The 21,037-nt window shown below is 32.9% G+C and overlaps 1 protein-coding gene across 4 annotated transcripts in view; it reads left to right on the top strand.

Moving 5' to 3' along the window:
- LOC129949293 (uncharacterized) overlaps positions 1 to 21,037 on the top strand; it is a 54,225-nt gene that overhangs the window by 7,542 nt on the left and 25,646 nt on the right. For 3 of the 4 annotated variants that reach the window (XM_056060664.1, XM_056060665.1, XM_056060662.1), the window contains exons 1-7: positions 4,023 to 4,266; positions 7,462 to 9,740; positions 9,809 to 9,870; positions 12,078 to 12,229; positions 12,303 to 14,042; positions 14,691 to 17,929; positions 18,046 to 18,190. In XM_056060664.1, coding sequence (XP_055916639.1) covers positions 7,546 to 9,740; positions 9,809 to 9,870; positions 12,078 to 12,229; positions 12,303 to 14,042; positions 14,691 to 17,929; positions 18,046 to 18,190 — 7,533 coding nt within the window. In that variant the 5' untranslated portion in view covers positions 4,023 to 4,266; positions 7,462 to 7,545. Of the gene's footprint in view, positions 1 to 4,022; positions 4,267 to 7,461; positions 9,741 to 9,808; positions 9,871 to 12,077; positions 12,230 to 12,302; positions 14,043 to 14,690; positions 17,930 to 18,045; positions 18,191 to 21,037 lie in introns of those variants that run through there. The other variant, XM_056060663.1, reaches the window with a different exon arrangement.

Genomic DNA, 21,037 nt, shown 5'->3' on the forward strand with positions numbered 1-21,037 from the left:
CTTGTATTTAATTTCAGTAAAATATTACTTTAAATTTACATTTAACTTTGAATTTGTAGAACTGAAAAAAAAAGAAGTTTGGGGTTAAAATCGCACAGATATTTTGTGGATTAGGGCATGCATATGTATGTGACTAACATGTGACAAATGGCATGCAGCCAGAGAAAGAAATTATTTACTGAAACAGATACGCATCTTATAAACGTGTACCTAATTGGTTGTTTTTTTTTTACGATCAAAATAGACCACCTAGATCTTAAGATTCAATTTCATTGGATATTTTTCTTTTTATTTTAAGTAGAAAGTCTTTGCAAACAAATTCACGACCATCAATACTTGAAAAAATACTTTCATTTCTTAGCAAAAGTACTCGAAGGCTAGTAATTTTTAAGTCCGGTACTGGGTACTTAAAAATAACTCCAGTTCAAATCTTCTTAAGTACCTTACACAACTCTTCCACGAATCTCTTCCAATACACAACATGATTTTTTTGCCCCAAAACATGTATCCTATTAGCATTTTAATAGTTTAAAATATTTCGAGTTCAGTGTTATAAAAGCGAAGTACTTGCCAAAAATACTCCATTTAACAAGATGGGAATCTCAGACTGACATTTCGGTTTGCCTACAACCTACTGAGGACTAAATGTGAGAAAGTGTGAGTAAAAACACAAACACATTCTCACATTTAGTCTTCAGGCCCATCAAAATGCTTCATTTTATTCCTCAAACCCATCTAAATGCTTCATTTTGAATGTTTCATGGCCTTTGTTCAAAAACGAAACAGTCCTAACCAACAGAATCGAAGTGCTGACATGGTCTTTTTTAATTTCAATCCAAATAAATGTTGCATATTAAATAAAATAACATTGACCAAATACGTATTTAATGATTTATTAGTGCTGTATTTTTTTTAATTAAATTATTTGCGAAAGCAATACGCGCTGCAACTGGTTAAGGATAATTGGAAATGGAAAAAATGCTTAACAAAACAGACAGTCTTTTTCAGCTGTAGTTTGCTAAAAGCATTTTTTTCGTGACGTTAGAAGTTCAGGTGGAAACAATAAGCAGGTGTCTCCGTATTTTTCTTGTACAGACAATGCTACGAGAAGCATACTTGTGGAGTTCAATTGCCAACTTTAGCTAGTTCAGATTCATCAATTACATTAGTATTTTCACCAATTAAGTAGTTCGCCAGTTGCAAGACCAAATTTTAGTTTTGTTTGTTGCAGAAATATCCCTGAAAATTTTTTTTTGAGGGACTATGTGAGAGTAAGAATTTTGTTTTTAGTTAGATTTTGGAATACAAATAAGATGCTTTGTTTACAGCATCTTTAAGTAATAGAAATAGGCAATATGGTCTAACACATTACCAATTAAATGAGTGCAATAAATGATTTAAGTAACTTTTTGTATTCCAGTATGGGGAAATCGAAAACCCAATAGAAAAAAAATCGGTGAATTTCTTGACCAAATAATGTTATCTTCTATGCTTACGCAGAAAATTACGAGTTTTGTAGCATATGAACATTTATAGACAACATAAAAAGTTGATGAAGGTTAGCTGAAGCGGAAATTTCATACCTTAACATACCTAAAATATCATTGGCTTTCACAAAAATATTTGTCTACACTAACCTCTGCTTTATATCTGAAAACTATTGTTTATGTTCTGCATTTATAAAATGTAATATCTATAAGTATTTATTATATTAAGAACAATACAAATATGTACGTAAAAGTCATTAATGTTTTTCATTATTAGCAGCACTTTTACTAAACATACCCTTCAAACAATAATAATAATAAGTAAACTTGAACTTTGGTAACTAAAATTTTTTAAGGAAATTATATTTTTAAACTGTGGGAATTCATAAAAAAAAACTTCTGTACGTCAACAATACACATTCATGTCGATTACATGACCTATTGAATTAGTTGTGCATGAATTCAGATCGATTTAAAGACGTTTTCATTTTGTGCTAAACGTCAAAATCTATAATCGTTCTGATTATTTTTTTAAATATTGGTGTTCCTTCGAAGCATAATTTTTTAATAGCAAATACATGTAAGCTTCCATCAATGAAGAATGTTTTGCATGAGGTACTTTCGATTGTAACTTTTTTTTTAAATTTAATATTTATTAATCAAAATTTAATTGAAAAATAGTTGCAAGCTTAAATCGTTAAAAACAAACTGTAAATATACTTGGATTTATTAAATTGATACAGATGTTAATTACTTGCAAAACAAAATTTGCGCCGTTCATTAACGAAAATTTATTGGAATTTAATAAATTGCGCTCGCACCCTTAACTTTATGGTTCTTCGAACGCATCTTTGATACAATAATCCGAGGTTAATTATGAAATTTTAAGAATTTCGTAGTGGTAAATGAAGTGATGATGAACATGCTTTTTTCAAGACAAAAATGTACATTGGTTTGCTATCAACTGCAAAATTAAAGCAACTGACTTTTTCATCGAAAAAAGTACAAAGAAAAATCTAAAAAAAAACTTATTAACCTCCCCATTTATTTTTGCTTTTGCAAAGTGCCGCTTGCATCTATTCATGGACTAATTGTCAAAATTACAAATACAACAATGTGAACAAACGGTTTTTGGAGAGTGAAATGTACGAAAGATTCCCATCTTGGTAAATGGAGTATTTTTGGTACTTGCCAAGAAAGAAATGCAGCCATTTATCCGACGTACTATTTTATGAATAATGCTTATTTGAACACTCTATAAAACAATACATTATTATTCTTCGAATTAAAAACCAACTTCTTATCGAAATTACATTTTGTAGTGATTTTGTTGGCTAAGATTTTGCGCAATCGTACCCAGATTCGAGGCAAGAGTGCACATTTTAACTTGATTTATATTTTGGCAAAATATATGATGTTAAAATCATTTGATTGCTTATCCTATTCTTTGGAATATCTTTAGGCTTAGCAAAAAAAAATCGAACGTTTTTACGCAATTTCAGCTTAAAGTGAAATGTGCTCTCACTTCCCCCTAATGACTTTAAATAGCTTGCCTGAATTTAAAGCAGGATTAAAGTTAAACTCGATTCAGGTCATTAAGCGCTGGTTTATTCATCCATGTAGATTTTTAGTATATACTCGAATACTGAATCCATAATTTGAGCCGTTAATCATGAATTAAGCTTATTTTTAACGAATAGCGCCATCTAAACAAATAAATATGGAGTTAACTTTGTAATAAAAGAAAATGGCATCAATTTATCCTTCATACATATGTATATACATGTGTATATATATATCCTTAATATACATTACTTCTCTTACTAATACTTTTTATTAATTAAATGTATATTAAACTACATACAGTGCTGCAAATCTACTTTAAACTTACGGATAATACGCCAAGTTTCATATTTAAGGTATGAACATAATACATACATATATGCAGTACATATACATACATATATCGCATGTAAATGAATGAATTTGACTCTAATTCCTTAACAAAACGTAAATACTATTTCATTAAAATTTTAAAAGTTTGTACCTTTAAAACATATTTTCCATTATTTAGTAATTTTTTTGTTTGTTTGAGAAAAATATAATAATGTACACACTTTTGTTTAAAACCTAACCTCAAAAACCACCCCAATTTGCGCACATGTGAAATTTTCATGTTGCATCCTCCATTTTGGAATTAGACAATGGCGCGGGTGTACACTTCACCATGACCATTATCTTCTTCCTTTAACCATAATTTACTTTAGCATCCGGAACAATATAATATGTCTGATCGTCTATTTTAAATTTCAGTTCATCAACAATTTCCATAAAAAATAATACAATATTTTTCATACTTATTGATTGTTTTATTTTCTGCGCAAATCATCATGACGCCATTTTATAACTCACAAATTCCCCATATTTAGCTCACTCGTCGCACTTTACTCACCAGTATTTCGTTCCATTCTCTGTTGTTCTCGCTCCAAAACACCGAAATGAACTGGTATTAATTGCCATTAGTTGAATCTCGAATGTCAATCGTCAAGCATACTGTCAGAATCCGGCAATCGCAAAACTGATCTGCTCACACACATGGATAATAAAATAACACTTTATTCGGGATTTTAATTTAATATTTTATTGAAATAAGTTAAAATCAAGTGCATTTGTTAATTGCGACCGATTGAAATTGTTTGAGTTCAATATTTTATCTGTTTTTCTTGCTATGGAGTGAATCGAGGTTAACTTGGTTCTGGGTTCAGTGTTCATAGCAGAGGTAATTTTTATTTTATTTGTTTGTGCATTATGTGATGTTATGAGCTTAGGTGGTGGCTTTAGTTTTTATTTTGTTTATTGATGAGGATACTATAACAATTAATAAGTGAATGTGTTTCTGATTTATGTTCAATTTTGTGTTATTGCATCTTTTATGGTGTTCTGTTAAAATATTAGGTACATAGATAATAGTTTCCAAAGAAGGGTGTTTGTTGATGTTTTTTTTGGTTTGTAGGTACTTTTTTTGTACCGCATTTGTTGTGTATCTAATCATATGATCATTGTATTGACAAGCAGAGTAAAACGAAGCTACATCAGTGCGTTACTTTTTCGGTGGTATGTAGATAGAAATACCAGAATAACGTGCAAGAAGTTTGTATAGGTTCTTAACTAAAGTTCATTTCATTTGAAAATGGCGTCCATAAATCGGAATGGATATCATTCAATAGACATTCAATTTCCGGCGAAAGCATGATAGATTCTTGCCCACCACAAAACTTACGGTTTACGAGTTATCTTCAAAAATTACAATTACGACTTAATAAGATTGTACATTTTACATATAGGTATTACGAATAATTATTAGAACTTTTGTAGAATTTGTGTAAAGTTGGTAGTTGAATAAAAGTTTAAATTTATTCCTAGGGATGTGTTCGTCAATACAAAACTCGTAACAGAAGTTACAGATGGGCTTATCTTTTGCCTGATAATAGAATCAAATACCTTACTAGGTGGGTAAATGTATACATTTGTTTTTATATTTTCTTATGAAAAGTAAAAATTAAGTACCATAACATTTAAATAATTCATTAAAATTGGAAAATTGCTACTTGTAAATAAAAAAGGCTACCTACCTACAGTCCCTGATCATATTATTAGACGCACTTAAGATTTTATGCAAAATCTTAATTTCCAGTTATTTTAATCAGGTTATCGAATATTGTAATGCATTTAAATTATAACTACTTACTAGAAATAAAGCAACAGATTTAAAGATTTTTTTAAATTAATTTTTTCTCGTTTTTTGATGTTATTTTTGTAATTTTTTTCAATATTTTGTTGACCCTCCTTTTGCTTTAATAAGAGCCTCAATTCTGCGCGGCATCCTGTCAATGCATGATTTGACTGTTTCCTTCATTTGTGGGTGGTGATTCCACACGTGAATTAATCTTTCAATAAGTGTCCGCATCTTTAGCTATTTCAATATTTTGTTGAACCTCCTTTTGCTTTAATAAGAGCCTCAATTCTGCGCGGCATACTGTCAATGCATGATTTGACTGTTTCCTGCATTTTTGGGTGGTGATTCCACACGTGAATTAATCTTTCAATAAGTGACCGCATCTTTAGCTATTTCCCTCTTCATCAGCTCCCACACGTTTTCAATTGGATTCATATCTGGGCTGTTTCCCGGCCAGTCCAACAGAGGGATGTTTCCTTCCCTCAACTAAGTTTTTATGGACCGGGCAGTGTGGCATGAAGCTCCATCTTGCATACAAATTTAACCATACATCAATTCTTGAACGTTATATTGTTATAATATTGCTTATAATAAATATAAAAATTCTGCAGTGCGTCTAATAATATGGCCAGGGACTGTATATTCTATTTCTAGATGTTTATAATGCGATTTAAATTACACACTGTTCGACTAGGTTTTCTTCCTGGCAATCTAATTTCAGTTGGTTGTGTTAGCCTTCTTCAAAATAACTTTATTACGTACAGTTTTTGAGATATTACTTTTGAAAATTCAAAACACATACAATGCTTTTTGAGCCTATCTAAATTCATTAAGTAATCGTTTTTCAAACCTATAATCATTTTGTTCGATGTTCATTGGAAAATGTAAAGCATTTTATAAAATTTAAGTTGCTAGATTTTACGTGCTTCAAATTAATCTATAAGAAACTCCGAACCATTTGTGCTAAAACGGTTTTTAACAGAATTTTTTTGTTCTTGTATCAGCAATTCTATTATATATAGTTTTTGAAACAATTTAAAGAAATGTAAAAATAATGTTATAAAAGGTTACATAGTTAAAATAAAAGTTAGGATTAGAAATCAGCATTAAAAATTAACTCCAAGAGCAATTTTTCATAACAATGAAGGTCTTAAATTCAAGGCTTGCTCAAAACTTCATATAAAGTCAAATAAGGACTCATAACTAATGGGAATTTCCAGAATATAAAATACTACTTACTTAAGGTGGCGCTACAGTCCGGGGCGGACCTGGGCCTCGACAACTTACGTCTCCAGCCAGCTCGGTCCCTAGCTAGCTGTCTCCAGTTTCGCACGCCAAGTTGGTTGAAGTTTTCACCCACCTGCTTGCGCCTCATGAGTGGTTTTCCTCTACTGCGCCGTCTTGGATTTTTTTTTATACCAATTATATGATAAAAATAAATACATTTTAATAGAGTTGATTTTTCGACCAGTTCGCACTTAAAAGAAATAATTATATTAATTCAATAGTACCTACCTACTTTTTCTAATACATTTTCAATTAGGCCTTGAAGAAGTACCACTTATAGGCTATCAAAAAGCGATTGTGTATCTCGTTTTCTACCTCTGTATTTTCAACATTTTTATGTCTGTGACGGTTTTATACCAAATTTTTAATTTTTTTTTTAAACTATGTTGGATTTTTTTGATAATTCGAAACTAGAAATTCTTAGCAAAAAAGTATTGCTGAAGAAATATTTTTCATATTTGAACGATAAAAGCTGTAACTAAGTTTTTTCCATGAGAATATTAACTTTTCGTTGAATAATATGAAAAATATTATTTCTAGATATAAAGTAAACTAGTAAATAATTTCACATTGATTTCAAGCAGTGGAATTAAAAGAAAACTCCTTCTTTGAATGGCTTCAAAAACCAATATAAAAAAATATTCACGGAAATAATTAAATTGACCAATAGGTAAAATGCAAAAATAAACAAAAAAGGAAACACAACAAAATTCAATTCTTAAACGAAATTCCTTTCGATTTGGATAAAACTAAAATGTATCTCTAATTTGGTTGTGTTCTAAGCATTTTTTTTTTAATATTATTTCATTAACCATTTTAGTTCTCACTAACTAACTAAACACAACTCATTTATTCATTGAATTAATGTGAAATGTCATTTATAAAATATACAACTGAATCATATCAATAAATGTTCCATCGATGTTTCTAAAAGCAATATCTCGTTTTTAGCTTTTTCAGATAAAACACGTTTTGAAGTTCTTAGCAAAACTAAAAAGGATTCTCATTGCGCACCGGTCGTATAGGCAAACAAAAATGAGACTCACAGAAAAAGAAGCAAAGCTATTTTTTCGCCGTGCCCAGCGGCGTTTCAAAGTGTGCGATGAATTTATTCAACGTAATATGACTGCCATGCTGAAGTTCATACAATATGCCATAACACCCCGCATCGTATTAAAACGTAAACTAATTCGAAAACGCAATCGTGTTTTTCTGCGACACAATTATCTTCGAAAGTTATTATTTGACCCAACAAAATTTAAAAAAAGAAGACAAGCTAAACGTCTACACTCTCAATGGTCTAAGCGCTTAGTATTGCACCTTAGACGTTTCGAAGTTATTGAATTTGTTGAAGAAGAAGACCAAGAAAAAGAAAAACAAAAAGAAGAAGAAGAAGAAGACAATACTGTTAAAACTGCTTTGAGTCCAAAAGAGGTAAGCGAACAATTAAAACAGCAACTTGAACTTCTTAAGTGCAGAAAACGCACTGTTCCACTGTTCGAAGATTTAAATAATTTAAAACAAGCTGAAAACAGTCAAAACTCTGCAAGAGTTCCTTCGACCGATGCAATATCTACAAATGAGAGTTTACCACCGGTGGCATGTACAGATGTGGCTAACTTGGAAGAAAACGTAACTATCCCAAAAGTACCTTTACTTACGGCGATTCATATTTCAGAAGAAGAATTCAAAGGGTCAGATAATCAAAGAACTGAAAAAAGAAATGGAAGTTTTCTAGACATGTTAATTTCAAAGGTTAAACATACGTCTGACGAAAACAGTCCAAATGAAACTTCGCCGGTTTTGGAAACGTCAATGGAACCTCCTAGACCACATAACAAAATACTTGAAAAAGAAACTACTGAGACTGAAGAACGTGAAAACTCTAATAGTTCAAGTGATTTTTTCGGATTCGAAGACAACGAGCGGGTATTGGGAAACTTTCCTGGGATGTTGTCTACGCCATTTGTCCGTAAACGTGAGTCAAATTCAGCTTTTGTTAGTGAGACTCTTAATGCTTACATGCGTGATAATTCGCTTGAGAGCTCCGCAGCCGTAAACTATCCACAACACCGCCCAGAAGATGGACAAGTCCTACCAAAATCAATCCCTCCAAAATTAGATATGCCTGCCCTTCCAGAAGGACTTCAAGGTCTGCGAACAGTTGCTGAGAGACGCTCTTTTTTGCAAAGAACAAAAAACACGAAATATTGCATTATAAATAATATTGGAACGATTTTCCGAGAGTTACAAAAAAGATCTAAAGGCCATCGCATATATAAACAAGCTGTGGAATCTGTGATAAACTCTAGCTCAGTTCCAATGACACGACAAGGATGGAAAGCTGCTACATGGCTTCTTACAGAAATAGGCAATTATTGTTGTCAAACAATTACTGTTGACGGTGAAGATGTTCGTTTATATGGAGGACGTGGTAATTTTCGAAACAAGTTCAGAAAACCCCATTCAAGTTTATGCATGAAATCAATATCTATATGTCCTGCCAATTGTACGGATCGAGTTGCTTTTCGATCACTTAGACCAGTCAGAATTCCAGAAAAACGTTCAAAACTTAATGACTCTTCGAAGAAGGTACTTTACAAGCCCTGTCCACTTTCTCACAAAATTTTGCAGCATTCACGTGACGAGGAATCCGATTTCGGTAGTTTAGGTATTGTACGTATGCCTCAAGTAGAACTCGAAGTGTTTCCACAGCTAAATAAACCTTTGTCTGAAATAGCAAAAAAGTATCTTCAGTTGATTCTTCCCTATGGTGAGATAACTCGTGAATGGGCAGAGTTTTCAGTTTCTACACTTTTTGATAGTCAAAATATGGAGAATGCAAGTAAACCAACAAAATCTTACACTTTTAAGCTTCCTTATGCAAACGATCGAAATCATTTAATAATTCGTCGAGTATACAAACGCTCAGAAGAGTTCGAAAGTGAATTCGATTACAATTGTTTGTCTTTTCGGAGAGAAATTGATCTGAAGCCAGTAGATGAAGAGCCATTGGATTCATTGTCCGTTGAATGTGCCGATATTTTGACAGATATGATCAACAGCGTAGCCATAGCTTGCAGTGAGAATTCATTTATCAGAGATGATCCTGATAACATTTACCAATACGGTGTCGATGATGAAGATGTGATGGAAGAGAAATCAGTGCGTAAGACCGAGCTACATCCGCAACACGCTGGAATTTCAAATAAGAAACAAAGTCGCTTGTTGTAAGTTAAAGACAACGTTTCTGTTAGAAGATAGTGTTTTATTTTATTATCAATATTTCTTATTCAAGGAATGAACTGAAGCGACTAAATGCAACTGTTATTGATGCAGCTACTACTAAATCTTCAGAAGGTATTACAAAATAGTTAAAACTTTAATTTGTGTCTTAAGTGTTTTGTTTTTTAAGTGATGTAAAACTTGTGGATTATATCAAGTTGTCAAGTATTATTTAATTTAAAAAATCGTTTTTTAGGAACCATTTCAGGGATCTACAAGTTTTTTTTTCAGTTTTAATGTTCCATTCCTTGTGTCATGGAATTTTCTATTCCTTGTACTAAAACAACACAAATTTTAAATTACAAGGACAAACATAAAAAATAACTAGTGTGCAAAAGTTTTCGAACACTGCGAAAAAGTTTTTCGAACAATTAAAATGTAAAAAAACGGAAAGAATTTAATAGATAAACAAGAAATTAAGAAGATTGTATACATACAAATATTAGCAAAATGTTTTGAGCTTTGATCAGTTGTGTAATGTGCAATAAAATGTCGCCACAATTGTTCATACATGTGTGTTGCCAATATTGTACGTATGACTGATAGACCAAATGATTTGGAATAGTCCAATCGATTTAGCAATTGTTGTCATTCGTTTTCTATTTTTCGTTCTAAAAGATATAACGTCATATTTAAACCACACTTTGGTTTTTGCTCAACAATTTTGTACTTAAACCAAAAACATCAAAATAAATAGATGAGATCCCAATTAACGGATTGGTTTTTGTTAAGATGTACCTATAAAGAAATAAAACTTAAATGATGTACAAACGGTACTTAAATTCGAACAAAATTCTATACTTTCAAATTATTATTTCTTACTCATATTAAACTGAACGTGTTAAATCTTTGTATTCAGCCTAAAATTTTCATTTTGAAAATAAAACAATAATAGTATAATAATAATATAGAATAAGCTTAATTATTTGAGTCCGTAGCTTTCGTTTTTCCTTAGTGTATTACACACGGTAACGGGAACAATTTATTCTGATTATAATTACGGGCATAGTTTATAAACAAAAGCATACGTTAAAACAAAATAAAGTAGGTATCGCAACCGTCCGTTGAGAATTAGGGCCTAGTGACTTACAACTCTCAACCATTCCTGTGTGCGAGTTAGGTTGTCATTGATGTAGTTTTATAGCCGAATTCGAACGGCTGATTTGAGAAAGCACTTTTCATGGCAAGAATTGCTCTTGCAAGAGGCAGTACATGAAAGTCCAACGCACTAGGCATCACGTCAAGGGTGTTACGCATATGTTAAAGTATACAATTAGTTTATAATAATTTATGGTTAGTTAACTATATAATAGTAAATTACTCTTGTCGAAAAATTAAGTTCTTTGCTTCTGTCACACAAACAAAACTAAACAAATATTTTTTAAAGAATTAAGTTATCCTGAATTCTAATCTTGTCTTAATATTTTGTCTACCACAGCAGATTTTTAAAAATGTGAAAGGAAACCAAAAATATTTTTTTTTTAAAGCAAAGTTTAAAGCACAACATATCCATTAATATCAAATGTTATAATGATTTTGCAAAGCGCAAATCTTAGTCTTCTACATACAATTTAAATCATTCTACTAACTTACTTATTTTATGAAAATCTAGTTAGCTATGAGCCTTATTGGAATCTATATAAAGTTTTGAGCAAACCTTAAATTTAATAATTTAGAAAAATACATTTTGGGGCTAAATTTGAGAACGAGCTTTAAATACACATTTTCAATATTATTTTTATACTTTTTGATTTATTTCAAAAACTTGATATGATTAAATTGTTAAAAAACAAAACTTTCTTTTAAACCGTTTTGCCTTTTGGAGAACGGTTGAGCATTAATATTTCAACTCAATATTCAAAAAAAGGGATTATAAATTTGGAAAATCATGAAGCATTTTATTAAAAAGAAGCAACTTTATGTATTTATGTATCTCCTCAAAGCCTTAAAGTTGTTCGAATTTTGAAAAGTAATAAATAAATTAACAGCACCAAAATCTATAGGAAAAATAAAACGTTATACAACAATATTATCGTGCATCTCGTACAACAGTAAAATATTTTAATTTTTGTTTTAAAGACAATTTTTCAATGTAAATGGCTTGGCTTTTTATTAATAACATTTTTCGAAATGTATTCAAAGTTTAAATCACGAAGAATGAAGCTATATTGAATTTAAGATACATGAACACGTAGAGGTTTTGATATTGAGCTTTTTATTTTCGCATAAAATTACATAAAAACCAATGTACATGACTTATGATAAAAATATTTTACTTTCAGGTGGAACGGACTGTGATAAAGAATATTGTAAACTTGGTTGTATTTGTTCTAGTCTTAGCGAAGGGCCTACTGTAAGGCAACATTGTGGAAAACAAAGATGTGTTCTCGAGTGCAAATGTAAAAATCCGAACGTACTACGCTTAGAAACTGATGTAAGATTGTTGCTATTATTTATTTTTTATATGTTATTAATTCGATTATTATTTAATATTTATCTTTTTTCAGGGTCGAAAAATAACTACTGAAGATGCTTTTATGTTAAGACGTCAAGCTACCGCAAAGCTAGCTCGGGTTGAAAAAGAATTCACTTCAACTATAGTTCTTACTGGAAGTGAAACTCTTTTGATTAATGAATCCCAATACGATAAAAAGCGACGTTGCACAAAGATTCCAAAGCGATACGGTGATTTCGTTGATCACGATGATAATGATTCAATCGATTCTAAAACTTCTACAAAGAGAACCGAAACTACTGTAACTTTTCCTACAGAACCTGTGCTTGTAAACGAAACTATTTATAATCACCTTAAACATAGTTCGGTGAGATTGAAGAAATTGAATGATGTAAAAGACTTGGCTCCTTGGTGTATGATTCACATGGTATATAAGTGTTTTTGCAAAGGTCAATCAACAATCGGCCATCCAATTGTAATAGAAAAACACATCAACACACAGGAACCACTTGAAGCAACGATAATTGATGAACCCTTGGTTGTGAAAAATCGAACATTATATTCATTCGAAAAAGAAGAATGCAATAGAAATGTAGAAACGTGCACAGATTTGGAATGTGATACTTATGTAAGCTCAGCATCTAGCGAAGCTAGTGAATCAGTTTCTGATTTTAGTCCTTCGACAGAAGACAAAACTAAAATTGAAAAAAGGGGTCGGATATCAGATAACCATTATATTGAAGTGTATATGAACGCTAAAGCTAATCATTGTCGTCGTGTTGTCCCTATTCCTAGAAATATCTATAAAAGAAGAAATAAAAAACGAGTAGCGCACATTCAATTATATATTGCAGAAAATGAAAGCGACGAAACAAGGCTAAGTCTCAATGAACATGTTTTAAGGTCTGTTTACTATCACAAAGATTACAACGTACCTAAAATCAAAACAGTTTCTGAAGTAAAGGAAGAACTGCAATTAAAAAAAGAAAATATTAGTCACATAGAAAAAACTAATGAGATAGATTCCAGAATAAAAGAACACAAATTATTTACCAAGGAAAGTGATAATACATCACCAGTTCCAATAAAAAAACGGCGAATGAGTGTGTTTCAGGCTGATAAAGGAACATCACTTTTACTTGTTAACCAGCATAAGGAATCATTGAAACAGGAAGAGGGACTTTCAAACGATCATAAAACTAAAGCTTCTCCAAAATTTATTCCAGCACATGTTGAACAGATCACCGTCCCAAAAATTTCACAAATATTTTCCCTGAATACGGGAACTACAGAAAATTCCGCGGGACCCGTGTCACTTCCAGTACCAATGGCAGTTCCAACGCCTGAGATCGAGCCAACTTCTGCCATTGACATTGCTCAAAGTTCTTCCGAAGATATGGCACTAGCACATGGTATAAGTTCAGATGCATTCAAGAATGTTTTCAAACAAGTCATCAAAAATATGAATAACTTGGTGAGCAAAAAAATGCAAGATATTGACATGGCATTACGAAGGGAAAGCAAAGCCATTCCAGCACCGAATGCAGAAATATTATGTATTATTCGATGGAATAATTTCTTAGAAGCATATTTAGAAGGATTTGTTTATCTATGGGAAGTGCGAACTACAAACATAACATTCATAGCTGCAACTATAAAACCAATAATGCCATTAGTTATAAATGCATTGAGTGTTATTAATATTCAAGCTATCTTAAGGGATAAACTGCCTCTTTTGGGAAGAATGCTGATGGACAGAAAGCGTAGCACAAGTTCAGAAGGTTTAGCTGTGGTATGTATGATTTTTATTTAAGTTAAATTATCCTCAATATGAATATACACAAATTTGCTTTTTTCGTAGCATAGTCTACATTTAATTTAATAAAACTTAAGATATTTGGAAATACATTTCAATATTAAGTTTTTGATGCATGCCGTTGCAAAACTTCTCTGAAAAGTTTTTGTGTACAAAGGTATTACAAAATAAATTGTATAGTTAAGATCTTTCAAATATATTCAATAAAATGTTGGCCTAGATCGAGTTAAAGATGAAATTAAATCTGAGTATCTGTAGAAAGTGTTTCAACTCGTTTGAAAAAACTTACTACCAGAAATGAAGGGGTCTAGTGATCAAGATGGCTCTCGTTAAATGTAACTATAGCGGGTGTTGTATCATTCAAACCCTTAAAACAGAACTTTATGTAATATTTTTTTCGAGTTAATACAAAAAGTTGTCAGCTACAACATTAGTAGGGTGTGCCTTAAACACTCTTCGTCAAACATTTTATTTGATTAGATCTGATGCGTAGTACTGCAGAATTTTAATGTAACTCAAGAACAAATTGAGTTCTCATAAATGAACTCCTAATTAAAAATTAAAATCTAGTACATCAAAGAACGTTATCTAATTTTAAGTATATACGTTTTTTTTTTATTTCAGGTAATGCAAGGTCAAAAGATGTATTGGATTGTAAAAGGATTCCTTCGACCCGACAAAACACGCATTTGTCCAAAACCAACACCAGAAAGTCATCCATTGCTTACCAGAAAAATAAATGTCTTGTGTCGGCTTTTGATTAATAATCAATTCAACGAGCACAAAAAGCGTCAAGATGCCCTTCAAACACATCATATACCAACATCTTCACAATTGCCATCTAATTCCATTAATGATATAACAGAAAAAGAACCCAGAACTAGTGATTTAAATATTTCATTTGAACCAAAAACTCCGACTACTTCAAATTCTTCTCTTTGTCCTGAAGTGTCCAGTGATCAAAATAATATAAGTCTGAAGCTTAAAGTCTTACCAATGCAAAGAAATATCTCCGATCAGGCAACCTCTATATTAGAGCAAATGGTATCACAGGCGTACGGTTTTGTAAGAACCAATATATCATTCCGTAAAATACGTAACACTGAACTTTGTGAAATTTTCCCGCCAGCAAAAATGAATTCAAATCATCATTGGCTTGTTTTAGACATTAGCAATGATTTTTCACATATATTTATACCAGAATTAAAAGACCTGTTAACACTGGATCGAATTCAAAAAGTCATGGCTTATGCTCTTGCCAAAAATCGTATTGTTAAAATGCAGTTTAATCAAAAATCTCTGTTTAATGCGTATGTCACACCAAAATCTCAGAAAAAGATTTATTTCGGTCCATATCGACATAGCATAACTGCACCAAAACTTGTTCTACTTCAAAGTGTCGACGGACAAATGATGTTGCGAGAAGTATACGAATCCCGGCATAATATTATTCCAAAGACATTTAGCACAACTGCATTTTGGGTTGTGCAAAAAAGTGGCAAGATTTATCTTGATGTTGAACAAGTCATTGAACAGGATCCAAAAGATACCAATCATATCAGTTCTTGTGATGCTAATACGCAACAAATCTGTGTTGAAGATACTCAAAAGGGCACACCAAATATTTCAGCTAATCGAAACGTTCAATTGATTGGAGAAAAAAGTAATCAATCTTTGGAAAGCTTTCAAGTTCAACAAAACAATCAAATTGAAAATATTGGTGAAGTTCTTTCAAACGTTAAAGATCCACAAAGTAATCTATTAACAGAAAGACTTTCAGGTGTTCAATCTGTTCCGGGGTTAGAAAAAGGAAAGCAAGATACTTCGAATACTAACAATTATATTGATGATGATGACGATTGTATGATCGTAGATGATGAAGTGTGTGCTCCATCTGTTGCTGTTGTTCCTCCGAACACTTCTCAATCACCTGCTTTTGCTTCTCCAGTGGTCTCGACTGCAGTTACATCAGTAGATTCTCAAGAAATAAATACTGCCAGAATAAACTACACAATATCATGTGGGGGAGAAAACTCACCTCTGATGGTAATACAAAATGAATGTAATCGTGAACTCACGGTTCTTCCCGACGGAATAAGCAATACTTTTACTATATTATCAGAAGCTCAACCTCCTTCAGTTAACTTACAAAAAAGTGAAGAACCGAACTTACTGAAAAATGCCAATCAGCCAATACCAATCAATACTATTTTTAATTTATCATCCGAAAATTGTAGACCATTGAGTCTACAGACAGCGAACGATGTTATTAATCCTGGTGAAATTATACTCACGTTTCCAACTCATGATGCGAATACTAATTTGTCAATACCTGCCCAACATCTTGCTAACTTCTCAATAGCACCAAGTGATTCTAAACTCAATGATTCTTCGAGTTCAAACACTTTAAGTAGTGTTACTCAATCTGAAAGTAATAAAGATACTTTTGAATCACAACGACGAAGCTTACAATTAAATGAAGTTCCAATGAAACTTAATAAAAATATTACAATAAAAAAGATAATGACAGAAGTTGAGCGAAGCCCATCAACATCAGCGCCATTTAGTTATTCAAGAAAATCTTTTCCACTTTTATCTCAGAAGCCTGTGTCAATGACGACAAATTTTAATCCAAGAAATCTCTTACCTGTACAGAAACAAAAACCCATTTACCCAAGACCACCGCAGCTAGTTCAGGCTCCACAAAGAACTAATTTTCAACCAAATACATCACAATTCTATCGTCTGCCAACAAAACCTTCGGCGTCTATTCAAATAAAACAGCGACCTGCAGTTGGAAACATTGTTAAAAGCCAGCCAAATTTCCAACAACGGACACAAGGCGGATTAATAGTAAGGTCACCGTCTGCAATAAATACAACATTAAGATCACAGCGACCAAATTCGATTCGAAACCCAGGGTTTAATACTTGTGTGGTTAGGCCTGCTCCTAATTTAATTAGTTCAGGTATACGATTGCGAGCACCCAACGCAACAACTCAAGTTACACGTTTAGTATCTCCAATACCTGTGGGTAACATTTCAATGACAAAGAGAATGCCCAACACAAATCAACAAGTCAATTCACTGCAGAACGCAGCGAAGAAAATTCAAAGCACTACAATTCCTAAAATTCCTATACCTGATTTTACTAAAAACTCCCAACTCGACCCCTTACGAATATTTGAAGAATCAACAAAGAATGCATCTAATAATTTAAAACAGTCAAATCTTACTAACGGTATACAGAGCGTAAACCACACTGCTAAGCAGAACCAAATACAATCACCACCAACAAACGTTATTTCCCCTGTTGGAATAAAAAGGAATTCATTGGGAGCACCCATCCGCCCTCAATTTCGACTACAACCCGCCCAAAAATTTGCTCCGAAACCTGTTTCTGCTAATGGTAGAGGAGATCCATTAGCAGTCAAACTGTCTTCACAAGTTAAAGGCATACCCATTGAACTACCACGTTTAAAAAAATTTGCCATTATGAGCTCTCCAACCCAAAATGTAATACCACCAGCCAAAGCTGAAATCAGTTGTAAAAAAGGTTCCGAACCATCTACAATCAGTTCACCAGGAAGTCTTGATGACTCCATCCCTAAAAAACTTATAAAAACTAATTCCTCGATTCCAACTACAACTACGACGAATACATTAGTGTCATCTTCTGGGAGCAAAACAACTACAAGTTCGTCAAATGCAAATGCGGAATATGGATATTTTCATGCTAATTTAGATGGTTTGCCAAAGTTTGTGGTGAAACGTGTTGGAGATGATTTTCTGATTAAAGTACCGAACTTTAATGGAATACTCAAATTAACTGGATTATCAACCGTTCATAATTATTTGAACCAGTAAGTATAATTCACAAGTAACCTAGATATTTTCGTTTTACCCAGTTCCATGAGTATTTGAATTATCAATTCAACTTGTGTGTACCAAAATCTATAACTTCCGATCTCTATTTTAGATATACGACACAAAAATGCGGAAAAACCATTGATGAGATTGCAGATTTAAAATGGACATTCAAAGCGCAAGATCGGTCTAAACTAAATATTGTTAATAAATCAATTTCGCCACTCACGAAACCTATTAATAAAATGTCTAAAAAGGTAAGTCCAAAACCGTAATAAATCCAAACTATAACTTATGGCGTTTCTTATATGAAGGCATATAAAATCAATTTATTTGTATACTTTAATATGTCGAAAGTACCTTTCCTTCATTAAGGTGGCGTTACAGTCATGTGTGAATTAGGGCCTCACCCAACAAACTTCTCCATCTAGCTCGGTCCCTAGCTAGATGTCCCCAGTTTCGCACTCCAAGTTGGGTGAGTTCACCTTCCACTTGTGCGCGCCACCAGATCCGCGGTCTTCCTCTACTGCGCTGTCCTGTGGGTGCGGATTCGAAGACTTTCCGGGCCGGAGCATTGGTTTCCATGCGCTCTACGTGACCCAGCCATCTTAGTCGTTGGACTTTTACCCTTCTGACTCAGTCTACGTCGCTGTACAGCCCGTAAAGCTCGTCGTTTGATCTTCTCCTCCAATGCATACGGGACCGTAGATCACACGAAGAACTTTTTTCTCGAACCGACCCAAGGTGATTTCATCCGCTTTTGTCATAGTCCATGCTTCTGCACCGTATAGCAGAACGGGGATGATAAGGGTCTTATATAGCGTTACTTTGGTCCTTCGAGAGAGGACTCTGCCATTCAATTGCTTTCTTAACCCAAAGAAACAGCGGTTAGCAAGAGTTATTTTTCGTTTGATCTCAGCGCTGATGTTGTTTTCTGCGTTTACAGCGGAGCCTAGGTAGACGAAGTCCTTGACTACGCCTGTCGATGGTGACGTTTTGACCAAAACGTGGGTGTTGTATGTCCTTTCTTGACTACAGCATGTACTTTGTTTTGCCCTCATTAACCGTTAATTGAGCAGCTGCCAAAAATTTGAGCAGGCTCGGACAACATAAGAGACTTGAAAGGCTACTTTATTGGAAAGTAAGCCAAGAAAAATTCCCTTAACTAGCAACTCAAGTCTACTGAACTTTATTACTCTATGAATTATTTATTTTTGCAAATTCGTTTTAATGTTTTGTGAAAAAGATTTCCTTCTCATATTAGAATATAAATAAATAAAATTACTTTAGAACAAAACGCCTGAAGATTGTTTTGTAGACAATAATTCCTATTGTACGATGAACTGAAGATAGAGGTTAGTAAAGTAAAATTCTGAGTTTGAAATTTTTGACGCTTGAAAAACTAGTTGCCTTGGTCAAAATGTAAGTTCAAAGAATACAGTTGAGTGCAAATAAGTCGCTTTTGTTTTCTGAACTTGCCTTAGTTGGAAAGATGACAGGAAAGTTAATCAAGAAAAATCCTTATGTCAAAATGTCAGCTGATCATATTTTTCATTAAACTAAAAGCTGAACTTCATAACTTTGTGGTTAATTCACTTAGGGTAAAATTTTGATTTGAAGTTTTGTAAAAAAAATGTTTCCTTGTCATATTGCCACAAGAAAAAGAGAGTGTTTCGTGATACAAAATGCAACTTATTATAGACTTGTAACCAGCGTAAGGAGATTTTTGTTTTGTAGATAATAATGTTATTGGTACTTTCTTCAAGTAAAAGGTAGCCAAGTTTGAAATTAAGGACATCTAAAAAAAAAACTAACTAGCTGTCTTAGTTTCATTTTTCGCGCAAAGAATACAATTGAATGCCAATAAATCACTCTTATGTCTGCCCATTCAAACTAATCAAACTATTTGGATTTTTTCTGACAGAAATTTGAATTTGGAATTGGACGACAGTACCCTCAGCTTCTCATACTCGTTTATAGATTCACATCCTTGTCCTTCGGATGTGGGACTTCAACGACAGCGTATGATAAGCTCATTAAATTCTGATCTTGACAGCATTGTACAATGGGTAATCAAAAACCGTGTAGAATTTAATGCTTCGAAAACTCAATGCTGTCTCCTGTCGTTAAAGCGTAACACACCCCCGATGCCACTATCTATGAGTGGCACTTGCATCCAAAAAACTAATCAACTGTCAGTACTTGGTATGTGTATGACAGATCACCTTTTATGGAACGATCATATATTTGATATTGCCAAAAATGCTGCCATGTGCTTAGGATTTCTCCGACGGTGCAAGAAATTGTTCACACCTTCTGATCTGGCTGTAATTTACACAGCCTTCATCCGTCCAAAGCTTGAATATAATTCGCATATCTGGGCAGGTGCCCCTAAAACAAGTTTAAATCTCTTGGATAGAATACAAAAAAGGGCTTTAAAAATGATAGGCGATAGAACTATAATCGAAACAGAACACCGTCGCAATGTTTCATGCCTTTCGTTGATGTATCGATATTTTTATAAACAATGTTCTGTTGAACTAGCCAGTTGCATTCCACTCCTTAAACGATTTAGCCGTAATACTCGCACTTCCAGGAATGCTCATCAGTTTACCCTTGAGCTCAATTTCGGGCGTACTGTCAAGTATAGAGATTCTTTCTTAAATCGCACATCGAGAATGTGGAATGCTTTAGCCAACTCTGTTTTTCCCTCCCATTTTGATGTTCAGAACTTTAAGACCACTGTGCAACGGTATCTCCTTTTAAATCCTTCCCTATTTTCCTAATGCTCGCACTGTGTTTAAATATAAACATATAAAGGGTACTAATAACCCCTTGAGTATTAAATTGAAAGAAAAATAAGTTTTACCTTATCTAAGAAAATAGATAAATGCATTTATACAAAATTTCAAATTATGTTTTTCTGAGGATCAATTTATAGCTTTCATTGGTTTTGTTATTGAAACCAGAAATTGGAATTTTTTTTGAACGGTTCTGTGATTTGACAAAAATTTCCTGGTTGGAGTCAAGCATTTTCTTATTGGAATCAACGTTTGAGGTAAGGCTGGTTATAGCTATCAGTAAAATGTTTGTTTTTAGTTTTG

This window comes from Eupeodes corollae, chromosome 3 (genome assembly GCF_945859685.1).
Source record: "Eupeodes corollae chromosome 3, idEupCoro1.1, whole genome shotgun sequence".
Classification (NCBI taxonomy): Eukaryota; Metazoa; Arthropoda; class Insecta; order Diptera; family Syrphidae; genus Eupeodes; species Eupeodes corollae.